General features: G+C 36.0%; 1 protein-coding gene across 2 annotated transcripts in view; it reads right to left on the bottom strand.

The window, feature by feature from the left end:
* Positions 1 to 21,513, bottom strand: part of LOC148674999 (PC3-like endoprotease variant B) — a 351,357-nt gene that overhangs the window by 258,185 nt on the left and 71,659 nt on the right. For both annotated transcript variants that reach the window (XM_088625869.1, XM_088625870.1), the window contains exon 3: positions 16,010 to 16,102. In XM_088625869.1, the coding sequence (XP_088481995.1) occupies positions 16,010 to 16,102 (93 nt within the window). The remainder of the gene's footprint in view (positions 1 to 16,009; positions 16,103 to 21,513) is intronic.

Here is a 21,513-nt window from a genome sequence, read left to right as displayed (position 1 = left end):
TACAAGGATCATAATAGCACATCACAAAGCAAATTGTAAAGCAAAACAAAATATTTGACTTTGCTGTCACGATATATTTGGAGGATACTGAATAGTATTTTGAAATCTAAGAAATCTAAATCTGGTCTCTAATGACGAAATACTTTCATATTCATTAAATACAATAAGAGATGAAAGCAGTTTTAAAAAGGCCTTATTATGGTGTGTAAAACTATGCAGTATTTTCTTCTCAGTACAATGTCAGTAAATTATTAAACAAAGTTCCTCATGCTCTTTGTAAATACTATGGAAAGTCTTGAAATTTCTTGTGCTATGTGCTTGTAAGTGTATACAACTAAAAGTGGAGTCAGTGAAATAATTTTATTCACAAATCATATAGCGGTTTATTCCTGCACAGACACACTGTACACATGATAAAACCCTGTTGGAGTTTTAGACATGACATGATGATAGTAGAAGAATGGGATTGTAAACATTTCATTGGTTTCTGGGCTAAATAATTCTAAGGTATGTTATTCTAACCATGTCAAAACTTCCTCTTTTTTTAGATTTGCATTGACATCCAGCAACCCTTTTTTTTTTCGAACCAACAGCTTCAAGCTCACACAGGCAGACTGTGTAAGCTGGAAAAAGCTGAAATTCAACAAACTGCGCCTGGCATCTGGTGCAGCATGATACTCTGCACAAAGATAGAGAGCTGCTGGAATTATCTGCAGTGACATTTCAAGCTCAGCTCCTTTTCTTGTCCCCTGGGAACCAACGGCATTGACAGAAGCCCTGTGTCAATTTCCATCTGACTGTCACTCTCACTTTTCCCTCTATTATCAGCAGTAAGCCGGGGCAGTCCCCAGTCTAGATGGGCCAGTGATCTCTATCTCACAAGCTCCAAGCTGCCCTACCATGAACCTGACTGAGGGGAAAGAGACGCTGATACAGTGTGGTTTCTTTTCTCTCTTTTTTTCTCCCCTATCCCTTTCTCTGGCGCTCACTCTTTTGTGTCAGCTTTCAGAAATGCTCTGTTTGACTGGCAGCCTGTCACAGATCAGTTACCACCTAAAGCCGCTTGGCAGAGAGAGGTGACGGCCCAGGAAGGGATCTAAGTGGGTTTATCAGTGCTTCTTAACGCCTCGTGAGCTCCTTGACACAAAAGAAAAGGGTATTAAACATCTAAAGCAAACCTAAAAGCGTGAAAGCTCCTTATAGGCTGTGAGATGTGGATGTGACTGAATTTTTAAATACCTCCAGTAGATGTTATTCATTTTGTCAATAGAGTAGAAAGAAACTGTTACCAAAATTAGCGTGTGTTCCACTTGAGCAAGGTTTATAGCAGCAGGGATATGGAACATGAATTTGCAGCCCATGTCAGAATTGCTTCTTAAACCTCACACCCAAAAGGCCATTTAATACAACACAGCTGAAAGGAGAAATCAAATTTGTTCTTAGACCTCTGTTTGTTTCTTCATAGTCAATTTCAGGTTTCCTCTGACGGACTTTTCATTTTCAGAGAAATACTTACACCTGTGTTTCATCTTCTGTGATAAGAAAACGCATGAAATCATTTTGAATCATTTCATATCTCTGCACAAAAAATGCTAATGCACAAAGTTGCATGTTATTTATTTATTCTACCATGTTGTTTGTAGTCTAAAAGACTAAATTACACAAAATTTTGTATACTATTGCAAGCATTTTTGTACATTTGTAAATTTAACTACAAGAGAATTAAGAACATTTTGCACACATTATTATTAATACATATTATAAATCCTTAGGATTAAAAAGCATTCTTTATTGCCATTTTACCACAAATAAAAGTTAACTTCATATGGATATGAATAGAGTTTATGAGGAAAAAGTCTTCATTGCATTACACAACCTTTTGTATCACTGTCAAACCTATTTATACATAATCAATAACAAAACTGACCTACTGTAGCTCTGTAAAAACCTACTTCAGTAAACTGACCAGGTGGGGAGGCTGATAATAGTGAGATAGTTTTAACATAGGAAATGTCTTGTTGAATCAACGTCTTTTGGCCTCCATAAATTTCTATTTAGAGAGGTTTGATTTTCTAACACATTTTTAACTTTTAAAACTGCAACAGTTTGTACAGTAGAATTAACTGTAAAATTAACTAATTTAATGTATTTAATATTCAATTTTTAATCAGATTTCCTGTAAAGGAAAGTAGCTGTATCTGAAATGAATTCTGAGAACTGAGCGCAGACTGTGATGCTCACAGAACGATATGCAAAGACAAGTACAATACTAATACCAAGGCTTCAACAAACTGACCAATGTTTGCCATAATAAAAACCACATTTGGAACTTGCCTTAATCATTGGTTTTATTTGATTGCCTTATTTTCTATTATTTGCAAAAATGACAGGAGCTGCAGTGGAGGTCTAAGATATCTTACAATCTTTTTTATTGCAAGCAGCCCGTACTCTATGAGGCCTTGTATAAAACATCATCTGCCTCGGAGTAGTCCTTTTAAAGGTCAGAACATAGTTCAGAGAGAGTGCACTAAGTTAACGCTTGTCAAAATCTCACAATGTAGCATGGCTAGAAAAGTTCTGGACCATTTCTTGTGTCACAGTTTGTGTTCAGTGTTCAACAGCAGATACAATAGACAGGTAAGACAGATACAAAGGACAGAAGTAGGATACAGTTTAATGGCTATAAGCACTACAGTATACATAGGAGCACAGGTCGCAGATGATGCACAAGCCTAATTTAATTTATCCGCAAAAGTATAAGTAAAATATTATCCTAAATGATTCATTTTACAATATTTTCACTGTCTTTAAGGACCAAGCCTCATCAATGTGGAACAATTTTACTGACCAGCAATATTGGTTAAAAAAAAACAACTTTTGACTAAAATCAAAAGAGTCCCTTGTGTCATTAAGAATTGAGAATATTGGGTAGTTTTTATATAACAAAACAAGCATTTTTTATTTTTTAATTTTGGTACACTTTTTCTGCTGGTTTTGAGGTATGGTTACTAGCCTGCTGTATATGAATTGGTGAAATTAATTAACAAACAAAACACCTACAGTATGTGCTAGCTGAACATCATTTGTCTTTAAAAGAATGCTCTAAATATGTCAGCAATGACAGGGAAGGGAAACAATGCTTAGGATTACTATTTTTAAAATCAAAATATTAGAGGAGAGTAGAAAAAATGGCACGGTAGAATGTACAGCAACATTCATAATACAGCACAACATTGAATATTACTATCCATTAAATCATATGTTCTCATCCAACAGTAGAGAAGAACTAATGTTTTTGTAAAAAGAAAGCAATTTAGAAATTCCAATTTGATATTATGCGTCACACCCTGGGAATCTGAGAATCATTTGCCTTTGGAGAACAAAACAATGGAGTGCTTGCCTTTGCCCTAATATGTTCCCATCTTTTATCTTCACCTTTAACACTACATAACCCCTCAGCTCACAAAGAAGTTACCTTCTATCAAATTATTCTGCAGTTCTGCCACCGAAGGATGTGAACAGACTCAACAAGGCCGCCGATATGTACAGCTTTACATCAAAAACAGCTCTATAACAGCATGCAATCTCTGTGACTGAACGCTTTTTTCTGCATCTGTAGCCCTGAGTGGAATAAACAAGTGGATTAAGCACACTGATGAAGTGGGCGGAGGAAGGCAAGCAAGGCCCTGCCTTGTCGGCTCTGTACCTGCGGACAGACCACTTCAGTCCCTGGAGCAATGTGGTAAAAGGCTCTCCAACATTTTTAAAGAGGGGAAAAAACAGAATTTGTGGAGAGCATGTAACCCCAGCTTTTAGAATCTTGTGCAAGCCCCACCACCAGGGCTGAACAGTGTTTTTATCTACAAAGACAGCATTGCAAGACTAAAACAAAACCTTTCCAGAGGTTTGTTTTACATGATTGGCTTCAAATTTCACAGAGCATCCAGGAAGTGAGCTGGGGCGTGGATGAAACATGCAAATACGTCTTGAAACAGACCATCGTGATGAATATTTGGAGCTGCCGCATCCTTTGAAGAGACAGAAGTGTCCTCATTAAAACATTTGTAAGCAAAACTACTTGTAATTTTGAAATTAATGGTGCAGTTAGCTTGTCTGATAAATGTTGGTTTGGTTACAGTCGAACAGGTGAGATTTACATCACATGTTCTTGCATAGAAAACAGCAAAAGAAAATGTTAACCTTTTTGTACCTATAAATATTTTAATGGAGAACCTGAAGCATGCCGACGGTCCCCAGCCTAAAAAGATCAAGGAAAAAAGTAATCCCAGCTTCCTTTTTAGGACTGGTGAAGGCTTTATTAATAAACTACTATAACATGAGTAATCCATTTTAGAGGTGAAGCATCATTTATATGTATTTATTTAGGGAGCTAAAGAATACCACTTGGATATTTTTCAAAGTCTTATTCTGAAAAACTGAACCTAGGCAGAGTGATCACATAACAGCTCCCCTCAGGCAGCATATTTCCATGCACTTCTGGAGCTATTACAATGGCCTGACATTCTGGTATGCGAATCCATGCACAGGAAAATTACTCTATAATCTTATATAAATACACTATGAGTCCCAATAGGAAACCAGGAGCTATTCACACACAAATACATTTCAATTTAAACTTTGTTTCAACCTGTCCATGGGAGTGAAATGAAAGAGATCTGAAATCATCACAGTTCATGTCCATGACCACCGGAGTGATTTGAAAATGCATTTTAGTCTGAAGACCTGCACAATGATCACATGGGTGCAGCAAGGTCTGTTGTAGTCCCGCACAAGGAGGAAGCAAAACAAAAATCAAACTCTCTAGCCTTTATTTGTGGTACACAAGCACACATTTAATGATTTCTGTTGATGAGCATTGCTGATCCTAATACATTACATGAACTGTATCTGAAATTATAACCCCAAAACATATTTCCCTTAATATCTTAATGTACAGTAGCTGATTTAATTCATGTGCAGTGCATAGTGGAAGAGATAAAAGAGAGCAAAGCAGCTCTTCCATCATTTTATAAACTAAAATTAAGAACTAGTGTCAAGTAATTGTTTCTAACAGGATATAGTTTGCATTTCTTTTAAATATCTTCATATAAAATACAATCCTAGCACAAATTGCTCATAATTAATTATTTTACTTGATTCTCATTTCTAATACAGCTGTTTCATCAACTTTAAAATGTACTAGAAGCTAAGATACAATACAGATGTTATTCCTGGAAATGAATAAAAATTCAGATGTGCTACAGTAGCTGAAAGAGCTCACTTCCTACGTTAATACCATCCACAGAACCTGGATTTGGATGCCTGCCATGTACAGTTATAATTGTGTTTCTGTCATGCATGGCTTCCAAGGAAAAGTATTCTTAAACACTATTAAATATTGACCGTGTTTTTAAATAAAATGCAATGAACAAATTCTATTATACTGATACATAGGTGAGAACCAAACCTCTTGCCATTTGAAGTCAGTTTAATCAAATTATCTAGAGTATTTGAAAGCTTTGATTTACAAAGCCTGAAAAAAATACATTACCTATTTTTTAATATAAATACTTACATGTTACATATTACATGTGTAATAATACTTTTACACATGTAAATTAAATATTATATGCACTTTAGCAGAGAGGGATTTGTATACTATACTGTACAATATCTATGCTGTACACTGTAGATATACTATATCTGTAAACTTTAGTAACTTGTTTAGAACATACTATATAGCCATAAGACTATGAAATTGTATGAGGAGGAGAACATTAGCCCATCTTGCTTGTCAAGCAAATTATTAGCCAAGTGAATCTAACATTTTGTTCACTTTTCTTATTAAAGGAGCTCAGAGCTTACTTTAGTTGTCACCCATCTGGTTGGGAAGTTTGTTCCAGACACCCACCGCTCTTTGTCTAAACAAACATTTCCTATTTGCCACCCTAATCGAAATTCCTTTTAGTTCCCAATGGTGAAACATGCCTCTGTTTAGCCAATGAGTCAGATGTAGTCCCTTGGGTCTGATTGATTTGAATCAAAACATCTCTCTGTCTCCTTTGTTCTAGACTGAAGAGATTTAGCTCCCTTAACCAGGAATCATTCCTGTTGGTTCCATGAACTCTTTCTGTGGCTACGATATAATTTTTGTGATATCCTGACTTGAATTGAACAAGATATTCTGAATGACACTACTAGTGCACTGTAAAGCTTGAGCATTCACGTCTTGGCATTTATATTCCATACGTTTTGCTACCAAGCTATACAAAAACATTCTGTTTGCTTTTATTATTGCTTTTTCACAATGTCCTGATGAGAAAATAGAAGTGTACCATAAAACCTGATATGCATAGATGTAATATACAGTATGGACTGTGTTCCAACACTACTTCTTGTGTGGATAACTTTGCAGGTATCAACAGTAAGAACAATTTGGAACATGTCTACCTCATTCATGGTTTTATTTAAGTCTTTTTGGAATTCCCTTATTACTGTTTGTGTGTTTGCTCCTCTATACAACTGTAAATTTAAATAGTCTGCTAAATATATCAGAACCTAAATCATTGATGTAGATCAGGGAAAGCGATAGGCCAGAAGCAGTCCCCTGCAGTAAACTATTTCTTGAATTAGAGCAACAGAGTTGTGCCCCATGAGATGACATACTCTTTCGTGTGCATTCGCTGATTCTTGATCCATGTATATACACTAGTCAGACCGCAGGGAGTTGTGTTTCTGCTCAACATTTATATTGTTTAATAAAAGCCCAGAGATTAATGAAATCCTTGAATTTCTTCATAATTTCTAAAAGACAAATAAATTGGACAGTCATGTACAACATATTAAAAAATACTGACATTTACCTATTTCACTTTTGCTTCTGCTCAGTAATCTTAGTAATTCTGCCTTCTCTACTAATGACACAACAGTTGAGCTTGGAAGTCAGAAAGCTTAGATTTAACAAATATATCTTAATGAGAACCAGTGCATTTTCTCTGCCATGGTACAATGCAAGAATTGCTTTTTAAGGGGCTGACTTTCTATCCCTCCCAGTGTTATCTTCAAAATTGTAAAGCTAAATGTTTATGAAAAAAAAAACATTTTCTTTATGGCCACGGTAAAATATTGTTTTAAAGCAAGAAGTAAGTAGTGTTTCCCCAGTACTATACCTCTGTCAGCACATGCAGTGTTTGAAAATAGTTGTATTGCTTCTTTTGACCATATTACAGTACATGTCAATAATTGATGTTTACAAGTGAACTTCAGCGAATACACAGGATCTCACTTCCTGCACCTAATAGAGACCAACATGTACCCTGAAATTGTATTCTACTTTCTGAGAGCTAGAGTACTTTCACTGTTTAATCGATTCATAGATTGTAGCCAGGCAGTAAAATATCATTGCAAAACTAATATGTTTTAAGAAGACATTAAGTTATCTTGAAAGACATATTAGTTGAGTCAACTTTTCCACATTTACGGCTTCTTTGGTCCCTGATGCCTCACCTGTTGTTTTCCCACAAGACAGAAAATTGCGCAAAGGAGAATGTAAAAAAAAACCAAAATGTACTGTAGTATCAAATATCCATGCAGACCCAAATGAGCAAAAGGTAATGTTTAAATGTGTTTAATCTTCTTTTGGAGCTGCAGATTAATTTATAAATATGTATGCAATAAAGCACTGGGCAATTATCATGCTTCATAGACGAAGAATATTTTGAACACGAAATCATAACCAGCTGAGGTACATTCCAACTCTACTGTGAAATGCAAGAGCACAAAAAGATGTATCTCTCTCTTTAGAACTGTACACGGCTCCTAGCATTTTAAAGATTCTGTTATTACTACATTTTCTCCAAAGAGGATGACTTTTAAATGCTTTAATTATTACTCAAAAACCGTCCACAAAGTTCAAATGTCAAGGTTTCTTTTGTCTGGCAACAAAAAAATCTATTGAAATAGACTAATATTTTAAGACAATAGCTCTGCTATCCTGTCCTGCTTAATGTCTTTGTCTTGCTGCCTCCTTGATGGCCAAATAATTGGTTGTTCACTTCTGTCCCTGTCTCCCCCGACAGTTCCAAAGATGCCCCGAATAATGCCGCAAAGGCTGCTTTCAATGGGGGAAATCCTCATTAATCATCGCAGCCTGACAGCAGTAGGGAACACCTGCATCTGGCAAAAGGAAACAACAGTGGCTTTGGGGACAGCATCTTTACATGGGAACCAGCTCTGAGTGAGGTTCCGAGGAATTAAGGACTGCCGCCATTACTTTCCTTCTCAGCTAGCACTCCTGCTTTGTGCTTTAATTAGGTCACACTCATTACAACTTACAGGAGAAAAAGAAAGCCCACCACTACTATGCAGCAACATAAACATGCAATTAGACAGGAGCCGTGGTTATCTTTTATCAATGGATTCTTCTACCCGAAAGGCAGACCGCTCCGAGGCACTGGAGTTCAAATTTTTTTTTTCTGGATACTTTGTTATTGAAAAAAAAACATCTTTGTGCCCTGGTGGCAGAATGGCAGGTTTTTTCTTCATGCAGAGACTAATCATTGTCCCCGTGAATAATTTTTTTTTAGGCAGTTTCGATCACAGAGTTGGAACACAGCTAAGTGGCACTACGGTGTTACGATACATAAAAGAAAAATCAATTTTATAAAGACTTAGCTATATCTCGTATTAGTTTCTAAGCAATCTGTATTAAGTTGAAATGTCTAAATGCATTTGTTTTTTCTAAAATACCTATTTTAGAAATACCTAATACCACCTAATACTCCAAACCACCTCCCATGTAAAACTAGCAATCAATTTGTAATCACAAGTCAATAAATTAACAAAACAAAATGGAAACATCCTCCACCATTATCAATGACCAAATCTACAGTTTGACAATATATTTTATAGACACTTGAAAATTGAATTCAGATACTGCAGGTTGGATGCTTGTAACTGATTGAACTGAAGATGTTATTGTACATTTTAAGAAACAATCAGTACTAAAATGTAATATAATTATTTTAATTAAATCTGATACAAGTTTGTCCCTACAATAAATGGAACCTACTGCTAGAAGACAGCTATATAATCAGCTATCAGTAATTACTACAAAATTGCTCAGGATATTGAAATAGATTAATTACCAAAAATCTTTTCATGTTTCACTTAAGTAATATAAATTTAATATTTCAATTAAAACATTCAAATGAATGAAAAGTGAGAGATAACAGTTTTACTAAGCTTCATCTGAGGTCTACTGATGCTATGCATATAACTGAAAACACTTCTAGATTTAACAAATTTAATTACAATTAAATGAGTAATTGTCAGAAAGGAATTCTGGTTATGAGCACTGTTTTGAGGATTATTTGGTGTAATTATTTTTCTTTTAACCGCAACATTATCTGCAAAAAAAGCAAAGACACCACAGGTACATGGACGAACGTAAAAAGATTTAGAAAATAAGAAAAGGTGTTACAAAAACACCCACAAGAAACAAGAAACATTTTACAGATCTCTAAAATGAAGTGATATTTAAAAAAAACTCATACATGCCCATGTTTCCAAAATAGTTCCAAAAGCACAGCACAATTATTTTTTGAAAAAACTCCATCCTGAGCCAAAGGCATGGTATGGGATGATGCCCCGCACTCAGCACCTGCTCGAGAAGGCAAGAAGCACTAGCATCTCTAAGCCATATTAGTTTAGTTTTTCGAGATATTAAAGAGAAAGCAGAGCCTAGGATCAATGGCTCTCTCAAGTGTGCTTCTCCTTCAAAGGAAATATCAAATACTATAAAGGCAAACAAAGAAGTAGTTCCGAAGTGTTTCAGGAGAGATCTTAGCACTTGCTTCAGAGACTGAGTGCCAATGTTCGGGTTCAATCTAAATGTAAAATCAAACAAAAGCCCGGAGAACCTCTAGAAATATTGGAGTGTTCCACATGTAACTCCACATTATTGTCCTAGCAATTAATTCTGCAGGGCTCAGAAGTTCAGATAGCACAACATGACACTGGGCCTCCGCGGGCACAGCACATTGCCATTGTTCAGAAATCACTGAGGGAATGAAACTTCAACGTAAAATATTAAAAGAGGAAAATCATTTCAAATGAAGCAGTCTGCCAAAGTAGTGACAAACAAATGATAATATGTGAAAATCAGTGAATAAATCTTCATAAACCAACTATACTCATAACCCAGGCATAAGAATACAGCGGGGATCCCCAGTTTGCATAAATGTGTTCGGATCAGAATCAATTGAAACAAGCTGTGTAAATGAGATATTTCTGCGGCATTCATAGACTGATATTTACATCTGTGCTGGGTGCTACAGTACGCATTTTCGAAACCTGAGTCCCTCTTTAAGAGCAGACTGGAGCCTAAAAAAAGAAAAGACTCTGCTGGTTCAAAGGTGAAGATATGTTTTACAACAGTACTGTATGTGCCTGTAAAACCCAGCACTAAATTGGGTTAACTGTTTTTATCTGATTTACAAAGCAGCTACACAGGATGGGACCAGACAGGACAGGAATTACGTTATAATGCCTCTTAGTACTTGCTAAGAGCCGTTACAACACATCACGGTAGGTGTCGGTTGCCCTGGTAACGTATTACGGAGAAGATTGTTGTGCTTGTGCTCTGTAAATTATACTGTAGGCAGCAAAACTGAATTTGGGTTGCGGAGAAGATACTGTATACAGATATTGTGCTGTTCTATGCAACACTTAAGTGACTATGCTATCACTCATACTGAAAGTCAGGATTTTTGCAGCAAGGATAAAATACATTCCATTTGGTATTATTATGACTACTTTACAAATACGATGCAAGGAATTCTGTGTGTATGTTTAATTTTCTAATCAAATACTTGTGTATAGTACAAAAATTAAGCATGTAATACATGCAGTACTGCAGTAATACACAAAAGAGAGTGCTGACTTAATGATTAATGGTTAATATGACTAGGAATACAAAATGACTAGGAATCGGTTTTCTCTCATTTATTTTTCAGTGTGTTTGTCTTAAAATGATTACCACCGTGTGTCAGTGTCATTCAGGCTGCTGACTAATTCTGTTCAATTTATTTGGTGATTTTAATAATTATATGTACTTGTTTGTCTGTTTCCCACTTAAATGTGTAGACATAATTTCACTGTGGCATAAAGAATCATTACAATACTCCGTCTGTGCACTACCACAAAAAGAAACCAAAGCAGCCAATCTAAAATCGCATATGAGTTTATCTGCTGTGTAAATTACAGGATGCAGAATCTGTATTGGTTAATTACAGCTTTAAATGATGGTAAAGCAGTGAAGAAAGCATGCAGGTTTTCATTCTCACATACATTTTGTGGCACAAACATTTTTTTAGGTAAATATACACTTTAGTTAATATATTCCGACAGTTTAATCCATATACCTGCTAATTTCACATTAAAAGAGATCTTGCTATGTGAATTACGCCAGGGTTGGACATTGTAACCCCAATTAAAATACTATATGAGATATTAGAATTCAGGCCAATAAGCCCAGTTAGCCCCAGTACTAAGAAACAGTAGACAAATGATGTCTGTTATTCATGCGTCCACCTCTTAACCAGTAAAACAACTGTAGCAAATTCGGGTTGTTAGAATTTCGGCCCTTGCTGCTCCTGCCCCAGTTCGTCCCCCGCCTCAGGACCGAACCCGGGTCTCCGGCACTGCTCAACAGAGAGATTGTTGGCTGAGCTAAAGAAGGCCTTCATCAGCCCGGGCAGCTAGCATCCCTGTTATGCACAGAGGAGTAGAGGGTGGTGCCGTCACCGTAATGCAATGGCTCGCACAACCTGTATGTCGGCCGTTCGTTACATAACTTTCAAATGGATTACTTGAAAACCCGAAGGTTTAAAGACCTAAAACATGTTCACAAAAGCAGTAGGTCCTTATTCAGTCTTGGGCAGATATGAGAATTACCTGTAAGGGTTTTCATATTAACCCAGCAAATCAGCATAACAGTCTTTAGTAATATGTATAAAAGAATTTGGCAAAAAAAAGAGCTACAATCTCAATGAGCAAATATGTGCATTTTTTTAGAAACAATCTAAAGTCAACCAAATATATTTTCTCTCGAAACCTTATATTTCTAAAGAAATATATTGAAAAAAAATCAATCCTGATCTAAGAAATTTAAAGTTTCAAAATAAGGGCAGGTATCAATTGTGTAAATTAACATGGATATGTCAGTTCACGGAAGGTATATTTTCCACAGAGTACTATTTTGTATGATGCAGGCAATGAACTCTCTTTCTTCTTTTATTTCCCATCTCTTATCATTTATTTCAGCTAAGAGGTCCCTGCTGGTCTACAAAACAATGAACTTAATACATCGGAGGCCAACATTAGCTTGAAACTTCACACAAGAAGTCACACAAATGTATTTTCTAAATAGCTTACTAACCATTTGTTGAAACTTTGCTTCTCTGGGGCTGTCACATGTATCGTCTCTTTTTAATTAATTCTGTAGCACATACCTATTGCTTTGTCAACAGAGACCTACAGGCGTCCTACTGCCAGTCTTCTTCCCAACACAAGCACTTGACTGGGACAAACCAGAACACTAACACTGTGCACTTGTGAACTGAGGCACCAACACTACATGGATTTACTGCTGCTGAAGCCCTTAAGCGCTTCACTCTTATTATCACCAAGATCTTGTCAAGGGAGTCCTCTCTCTTTATGGTGCCAACAGCAACAGCAACCGCTGAAAACAGCAATATTTGTCACTGTTGCACTCAAACTATAGTAATAATCATTCTTTAATGTAGCTGGTTAAATTGAACAGGAGATGCTTCTTGGTTTTCAAATCCACCTCAAAGTAAAATTCAACTTATTTTGTACTTGTGTACTTAATTGATGTGAATAATGGCATTTGAGAATAATGTTGATTATTCACCTGAAAGAAGGCTCCACGGCCGAAACGTGGTGTTTTCTTTCTTCTTTTTTTCAGCATGGAATAAACCTACTACTTGTTCCTTTGCAGCCTACATATGCTGACGCAGCTACCCACCTGAACTACTACAGTATATCTTTGGATTTGGTTTGCAAAACGCATGGCTAATGTTTGTGTTTTGTCCTGGAAGACGTGGGCTAAATTCTCCTAACAGACAAGTCTGATGGGATATACTGTGAAGATGAAATCTTGATATTGCGATGATGGATGAATCTCAAATGCGAGATGTTGCTATGTTTGTTAATAAGAATTAGTACGTGGCAGCATGCTCTTTTGCACAGAATAAAAGAAGGGAAAATTGTATTACTCTTACTCATTTACTGGGCTGACACATTCATCCAAAGCAGCTTGCATTTCTACAGTTGGGTATTTTATAATCTGTAACAATTAGAGTGAAGTGCCTTGTTTAAAGATACAACAGAAGTGTATCACCTGGGGTTCAAACTCCAGAACTCAAAACATTGTGCCCCATTACTCCCCTAGGGTAAATGGCTACCCTAAATTTTGATCTTCTGTTTTGGGGTTAGTGTGTGCTATAGTATGCTAGAGAGATGGTATGAGAATAACTCCAAAATTTACTTTTCAACCAGACATGAATCCTCTATATCTGACTAGATTTTAACCTCCCAGGCACTTTTTGATACACAATGCAGAAATATTACATATCAGATTACCAAAACAACTTGTGTAGATCTGTTTTAATTTAAATGTTTGATAAACCTCTCCTGGCCCCCTGAGTCTTTAATACTGCAGTACTACTGCGTGAGACATTTTGAATGCAGTTTCAAGCCATATTGGTGGGAATGTCTTTATTTTCACTATGACTCTGTCATCAACCCCACACTTTATGGGATACACTGGAGAGCTTTATAAAGATAATTCTGCTGTGTTCACCCTGCAATTGCATAAGGCAAGCCTCAGAAAGGCTACTGAATTGGAAACCAAGTTGATGTTTCTATGCATGCCATTTCTCCCAGATACTGTATGGAATCCAATTTTTTCCCCACATGTAATTTTGATCCCTCTTTGTAAATATAACATAGCAGGCCTTTGTAGACTTTTGACTATGCAGTTACCATTTTCTAGTAAGCTATACTCCTTTTTTAGTACCATTGATGTATTTTTAATCATCATTTATCCTTTTTGTATTTCCCACATTGGGAATGACCAGTTGTTGATCAGTGCACCAGCATGGGATGGATAACGGCAATGCACGTTTTCCTCCAGCTTGTCCACCGTCAGCGGCTTTTGCTAGTTTTAACACAGCAAGAGCTAACAGTCAGTATCCCAGTGAGCGATGCAGCTTTCACTGAGAAATCTGCTGGCACACAAGTCGTACCACATTCAGGCTGGGTGAAGGCCTTCCAGTTACACTGCTCTCAGCTCATCATACCCTGCCACCTGTCACACAGCTTGCTCATTTTATGAACAATTACTAACATACTGTAGAAATACATTACTAACCACTTTATCTGTCACATCAAGCAGCAGTGCAAGGCAAGATACACCTTGGATGGGATGCCAGTCCATTGCAGGGCAGACACAGGCACAAAGGTGCACACACTCACATCAGGGCCAGTTTTCCCAGGAGCCAATTAACCTACAGTACTGGACTGTGAGCAAGTGGGGGAAACCAACACAAACACAGGGAGAACATACAACCTCCATGCAGATAGCACCCCAAGACTGGAACTGAACCCAAGGCTCCAGCACTGCAAGGTAGCCCAGTTAACCACTGCGCCCCCATACTCACATACATGTGGGAGGACATTATATTCATCACAAATTGTTCAATACCACATTGGGATGGAAATACAGGGCTATTTAAAGTAGTCTTTAATATAATCAATAACCTGTTTATGTAAAAGCTAAAGAGCAAAACTCTGCTAATTACATACAATTGTATGTATATCTCATGGTGAAAGGTTCATATAAAATAAATAGTTAAGATGATGTGTACTTGTTAAAACCATGACCCCAGGATATGATTTAAAAATGACATATCCCATATTTTTAATTGAGACCTTTTCTGTTGCTAGATTTATTAGTTAGCCCAAACAGTGTCTGTTTAGGACTATGGCATTAGCTTCTGGACTGTAGAACAATACCTGTAAACCAGGTATGTGGAATAGGGTTCAAATTTGAAAATGCTCTTTTTTCTCTTTGCTCTAATGCTCTTAAAACTATTAAATGAAAATGTCCCTGTAACACAGCTATTTCATATTGATAAGACTTTGTGCATCTTTGTGCATCACATAAAGATTCAAAGAATCTCCAAAAAAATACCCATGGTGATAACAATCCTCAGTGGAATCTAGTATTCTATATGTTGTTCTTACAAAAATAAATAATACATTAATAATAATAAATTAAAACACATTCTCATAAGACATTAACAAGATAAGTGCAAAACAACTAGCATGACATATCATAGCTTAAGTTGCCTTACAAAAAACGTATTGTAGCTTTACTAAAAATAGAGATAACAATTTCATCATGCATCTCATATTGACTATTCTCTAATTTATCAAAAAATAAGAAATCATTCTTTAATATTGTGTAGAAGTGGAATTATAATTAAAATTTGGATAATCGTTTTTTTTTTATTGTAAAGGCTACCTACAACTATAAACTGCTTTACCTTAGAAGTATGTTTTAAAAGCAATAATTATTTGTTTTTGAAAAGCCAAAATGAAAAATGCTTATTGTAGCAATTAACATTAAATTCTAGAAGCAGCTAATTTAAGAATCTAAAATTAGTTAATTTCAGTTAAAGTCTTAGTGTAACAGAAAATTGAAGTTTCTCATGAAGCATTTACAGTAGTAAAAAATGCGTAGTATTATTTATTGATCACTGCACTCCTTACATATTTCAGAACAAATATTTACCTTGCTTGTACAGTCTGAAGATATATAAATAAAACAACAACAGCAAAAACAATAATAACAATAATAATAATGTAGCTTAGGCTTAGGCATTCCTTCACTTGATTCTCAAGGAATGGAACAATAACTCACCCCTGATCCCATGTAAAGTTTGGCCTCCAAGCTCTGTCTGCTTCTGGAACCCACAATGTCCTTAAAGGTGTAATGATCTTCCAGATTCCCCATCTGGATCACAAAGAATCATAACATAGAATGGATTTAGATCTTTGTCTTTGTTTTCTAAGGCTGAAACACTGAAGACTATTTTAAAACTGATAGTCTTAAAAATTCCATGCAGTACAAAAATAAAGAAAAGTATATCAAGCTGAGAGATTTAATCAAATTCTATAAAACACAGGTATCACATAAAATCAAAGAAAATATGATAAAAAATACAGATGAAAGAATCATGGCTGTTCACAATGAAACATGATACATTATAAGCAAGAAAATGTTACAATTTCAACAGTGTTTATGCGTAGGCCTGATCAGTCAGATCAATGCTACCTGATGTTGATGTCGGAAAATAAGGCCCACAGATGTTCTGATGCACTACTGTCCACGGCAAGACCTTAACATTGTTTTCTTTAAATCATATCCTCCTGCTGTTTGGTAGTGCTGGGCAATCATCACTTTCGGGTGGGGTTCCAGAAATGGAAAAGCTATTGACTCGAAGACTTCCCCACTGTATAACTGAGTCTCTAGCCATCCAGCCTTTATCATCACACATCCACTGCCCAACCAGCTGGTTCCAGTAAGTCACCAATGGCGTCTCTATACCAGGTCTTATGTCAAGTCTGTTTAGGGCAAAACAGCACTCACTGGTAAATGACACCCCATATCTCTCGATCTTCTTGTTCCACAGAAGATGGCGATCTAAAGACCATCCTATGCAGATCAACTTCATGCTGACTGCAAGCTCATTCTGCTGATTTGTGGGCAATTTCCTCCTGGAATTTCTTCCTCTTTTCTCTGGACCCGTCTGCTGAATGTTGAAGCAACCCATTTTTTGCTGTTTTACCTTTCATCAGGTATTTTTAATGGCTAATTTTACCAATTAATATACCCTATTAAGCTAATCAATTTTTGTCATTTTAACAAATCAAATGACTATCACTGAGCACCTGGCATTGTTATGAAATCAGATTGCTTGCCAACAGTATAATAATATTCAGTCAACACCACCTACCCATCCATTTTCTAAACAAGTTTATCTAATTCAGAGTCATGGGGGGGCCAGAGGCTAACCCAGTGAGCCACGTGCATAAGGCAGGACACACACTGGATGGGATGCCACTCCATTACAGGGCACACAGACACAAACACACACACTCACACCAAGGCCAATTTTCCTGGAAGCCAATTAATTTTTTTCAGGAAACCAGAGCCCTGGAGGAAATCCATTCGAACACAGGCCAAACATACAAACTCCACGCAGACAGCACCCCAGGAATTGAAATTGGGGTCTCACAACGCTAACCACTGTGCCACTATGCTGCCCTCTGCTCACTAGTTGAAAAGGAAATAACGTACTGTACTGTATATGGACCCAATGAGCTGCTGATGGTTGTGTTGTTACTATCCACTAGTAACATTTTGACGAGCTCAGTTTCAACTCTGTCAAGTATGGCTGGCATACTTCGAGGTTTTACTCGAAAAGTATTTTCATTGCCCACTCAACAACCAGGCAAAAACAGAACACACTGTACAGCACAACCAAAACATTAATCTTTGAAGTGTTTAGACATACCCAGTGTAGTTTTGAATACAGTGTAGCTCTGAATATAAGTTACTTTCTAAAATACTTTCTGTAAGAAGACATACACTTAAAATGGTACAAGAAATACAGAATAAAAGAGATAAGTGTTTTCCTTCCTCTTCCTAAACCACTTAAATGGTTTCTGCAAAAGCAAATATCATAACTGCAGAAGCAAATGTTAGGTGCAGCAGTGCTATGCATGTCTCATCAGTCATTACATAGTCCTATCAATGGCTAAAGGACAAGGATGCCTGGATTAATCAGGAATGTTAGCGGTTCAGAATGAAAATGCTAAAGCAAACACAAAGGAAATATTTGACAAATTAATACACAGTTGTATGTAATTCCAGATTCCAATTTACTCGCTTTTGTTGTGCAACTCTTTCAAAATGAATCCAGCTCTGCTCATGGCCTGGACTGCCACTTCAATCTCTGTGATTACTAGCTCGCTATTCTAGCTTTAGAATGGAGGCTTCTTTATACACTGATGTTTTTGAATTAATCATTATTACAGATAAGATAGATAGATAAGATAGATAAGACTTTATTGATCCCGAAGCAAAATTGATGAATAAAAATAAGTGACATTACATTTGACTTATAAGTTTAACAGGCATTTTGTAACTTTGGATCTATTTATAATATAATTATATAATACTGTATATCAGTGGACCACATCGTATACTATAAAATCAATTTTTGTGTATATATTTTTGATTAAGCATTAAATATAGTATGAAATTTGTTGTACTATAAAAACACTTGATAGTAATTATTAATGAAATTTAGGAGGCATACTAAAACTGATTAAACGACTCAAATTTTCTTTCTTTATGACTTGTGGAAAAAAAAATAGAAGACACAGCTTCAATCAAAGCTGCTGTGGCCAAAACATTGTTGCTTTGTGTTAAAAACTGAGCGTACGGCAGTGCATCCATTTCTTTGAAGCCTTCAAAAGTTTATGAATTTATTTCAAAGACAACACTAATTGTTCTACATATAATTAATTAGTATAAGTGTAATACTTAAACTTATCAAAGGGAAAGATAGACAGAAAAAAAAAACCTCACTATAAGGTAGTAAAATGAAAGTACAGGTGTCATTTCAGTTCAGTTATGTGAGCAAACAAACAAGCAAAACAGGGAAAAATATGAATAACTGACTTGAATTAGTTGTCCCTTATATGATGCTCGGTTACCTTTGAAGCTCAATATGTAAGTAAGGCTTCTTCAAGACCTAAAAAATGCTTCCTTTACTATTTTTAAAAACCGGCAAACAGCAGGGTACCCGCTGCATGTAGATTACTGAAGATGTATGAGAGAGCACCATGACATAAATTCACAGCTGAGTTATGAACTGTACATCTACATAAGAAGATTTTTTTTATTAGAAAGTAAAGGCATAATCAAACATGAGGTGCAACAAAATGTGCAGCACTATAGTCTGCTTCACTGTATTTCTGTCATCTGGGTAGATTTTCCTGTTTTTCTGTCATTCTTAAATAAGTATTCTAAAGTACATTCAGACCCTTCCTATAATACCCCATGTTTTTTAAATGACAAAATTTTTATAGACATACACATTTCAAAACTTAATATTCTATTCAAATCCTGAATGCTCAAACTAAAGGGTTAAGAAGGTTTTTGGTAAATGTCAGCAAAAACTAAAGAGAAAGAACTAAAATATTCTGGCAGCAACTACAGGACGGGTCTTTTTGAGTACATTTCTACCAAATTTACACACTGGCTTGGTGTTCTTTTGCACATTCATCTTAATAGATTTGCTCATTCTCTCGCAAATTGCTGGATCAGCAGTTTTCAAGTCTTTTCACAGATTCTCAATAGGATTCAAGCCAGGACTTTCACTGGGCCACTCAAGACTCAAGGATTTTCATTTTCTTATTCTTAAACCATTCCAGTGTAGCTTTGGTCTGGTGTTTTGAGTCATTATCCTGCTGATCAGGGCTGGCCCTAGGTTTTTGGGGACCCTGGGCAAGATCTTGCAAAGGGGCCCCTTCAGATCACGATTTGCACATACACTACTATTACCAGCCCCCACACCAAACGTATTTGCTATTTAAATGAATGAATTATATATCTAGAAATGTGTTATTAACCAACTTCATAGAACATATAACAAATAACTTACTAAAAAGAACAAGAAACACATATTTTAGAAATATAACTTGTATTTTTAATTTTTTAACTTATAAATCATAATGTGAATCTGTTAAAATCTAGCAAAACACCTCAAGCAGTCTACGTGTCTAGCTAGAAAATGTAGAATGCCTACCGTTTGCTAGTTACATGGATCTGATGGACTCAAAACCAAATGAAATACAAATGCATTATTACAGTGACTTGAATTGGCATACCTCTGTTTTGAGATCGCGTCTCCTGCCCTTCTATTCTGCACTTCCTTTTCTCAGTGCCCGATAGGTATGTCCTTCTTGAGGACAATGTGCGTTTACCAGTTGCAATTACATGATTTTAATTTTAAACATTTACAACATAGTCTGCAACGCACGTAAAGGTCCCGTGTAATTGTTCATTACATGCTAGATGTGATAAAAGATGAAGAAAATTGATCATCACAACATTTACTGCTTTCTGAAATTAAAGGAATGTCATTTGGTATAGCAGCAGCTGAAACTGCACTGACATTGTCTAACAGAGAAGATGAGAGTCATTTAATACATCGACAATGAAATAAAGTACTACGCTTTAAGCCACAACTAATAACATTATCATTCGTAACTATCAAACCTTAAAAGCCTAGCAGAAAAAGAAAGGGCCACTGGAGGGAAGTTTTGGCTCACATTTCCACCTGCTGAGTAAAAACAATGTTGTGTTGCACATTGCGGGGGTGCCCTAGTGGCCTTGGGGACCTAGGCAGTCGCCTAGTAACCCTAAAACAAGGGCCAGCCTTGCTGCTGATAGGTGAGTGTTTGTCCTAGTTTTAGGTCTGAAGCAGGTTTTCCTTAATCTTTTCCAGTAGTTTGCTCAGTCTAAATTATTTAGATTTGCGACAGTAAAGAGATTATTTTTATGTAATCATCGCTATTTTTTTCATATCCGTTATCTATTTACTTCCTTCTACTTTCTTCTTTTTGTTTTGTGTTTGAAGTGGGTTGTCTATATACAGTATTATGTATAACAAACATTAATTTCTTCTTTAAAGTGTCGCAACTGTAATCTTTATAGCAACAAAATGTGACTGTGCGAGGGTCTCAATACTTTTACAAGGCACTGTAGTTTAGGACTTTCTATGTCTCTGTTTCATCCCAAAAAATCTATAACCACCAGCAAAATCACAACACAAAGTAGAAGGCTTCAAAATTCTGTCTTTGGGTAAAATTGCTGATTCTTGCAATAACCTCTCGGGTTCAAAACAGTGTAAAATATTAAAGAAAAAAGCAAGATAAGAAAGAAACATCCATTGAAAGCAATGTAGCCCCAGTGAAAATACCCATGCACCTATCAACTTAGCAAAATATTTTATGGCTTTAAAAAACATTTGACCAATTTAAAAAAAACACTGTATTTAGTTGGTTTTGTTCTGAAGATTTATAACAGAATAACGTTATATAAAACACACCCAATAACTAACCCTTAGAAAATCATGATTGTTTAAGAGAAATAAATTCTGACTTTTATTTGCACTATTTTAAAATCAGGAAAATTAATTTCTTTAATATTAAAAATATTAAATCCTGTAATATTAAAAAGCTTTGGGTGTTATGTTTATGAAACTTTTTTGATAACTTGTTGAATTTTTAAATCACATGCTTAATACAAACATACATAGTATAAAACACCATGACATTCTTTCTACAGTA

Source organism: Lepisosteus platostomus, chromosome 3 (assembly GCF_059453375.1).
Source record: "Lepisosteus platostomus isolate fLepPlt1 chromosome 3, fLepPlt1.hap1, whole genome shotgun sequence".
NCBI lineage: Eukaryota > Metazoa > Chordata > Actinopteri > Semionotiformes > Lepisosteidae > Lepisosteus > Lepisosteus platostomus.
Note: the sequence above shows the minus strand (reverse complement) of the source record. Positions and strands in the feature narration are given on the sequence as shown.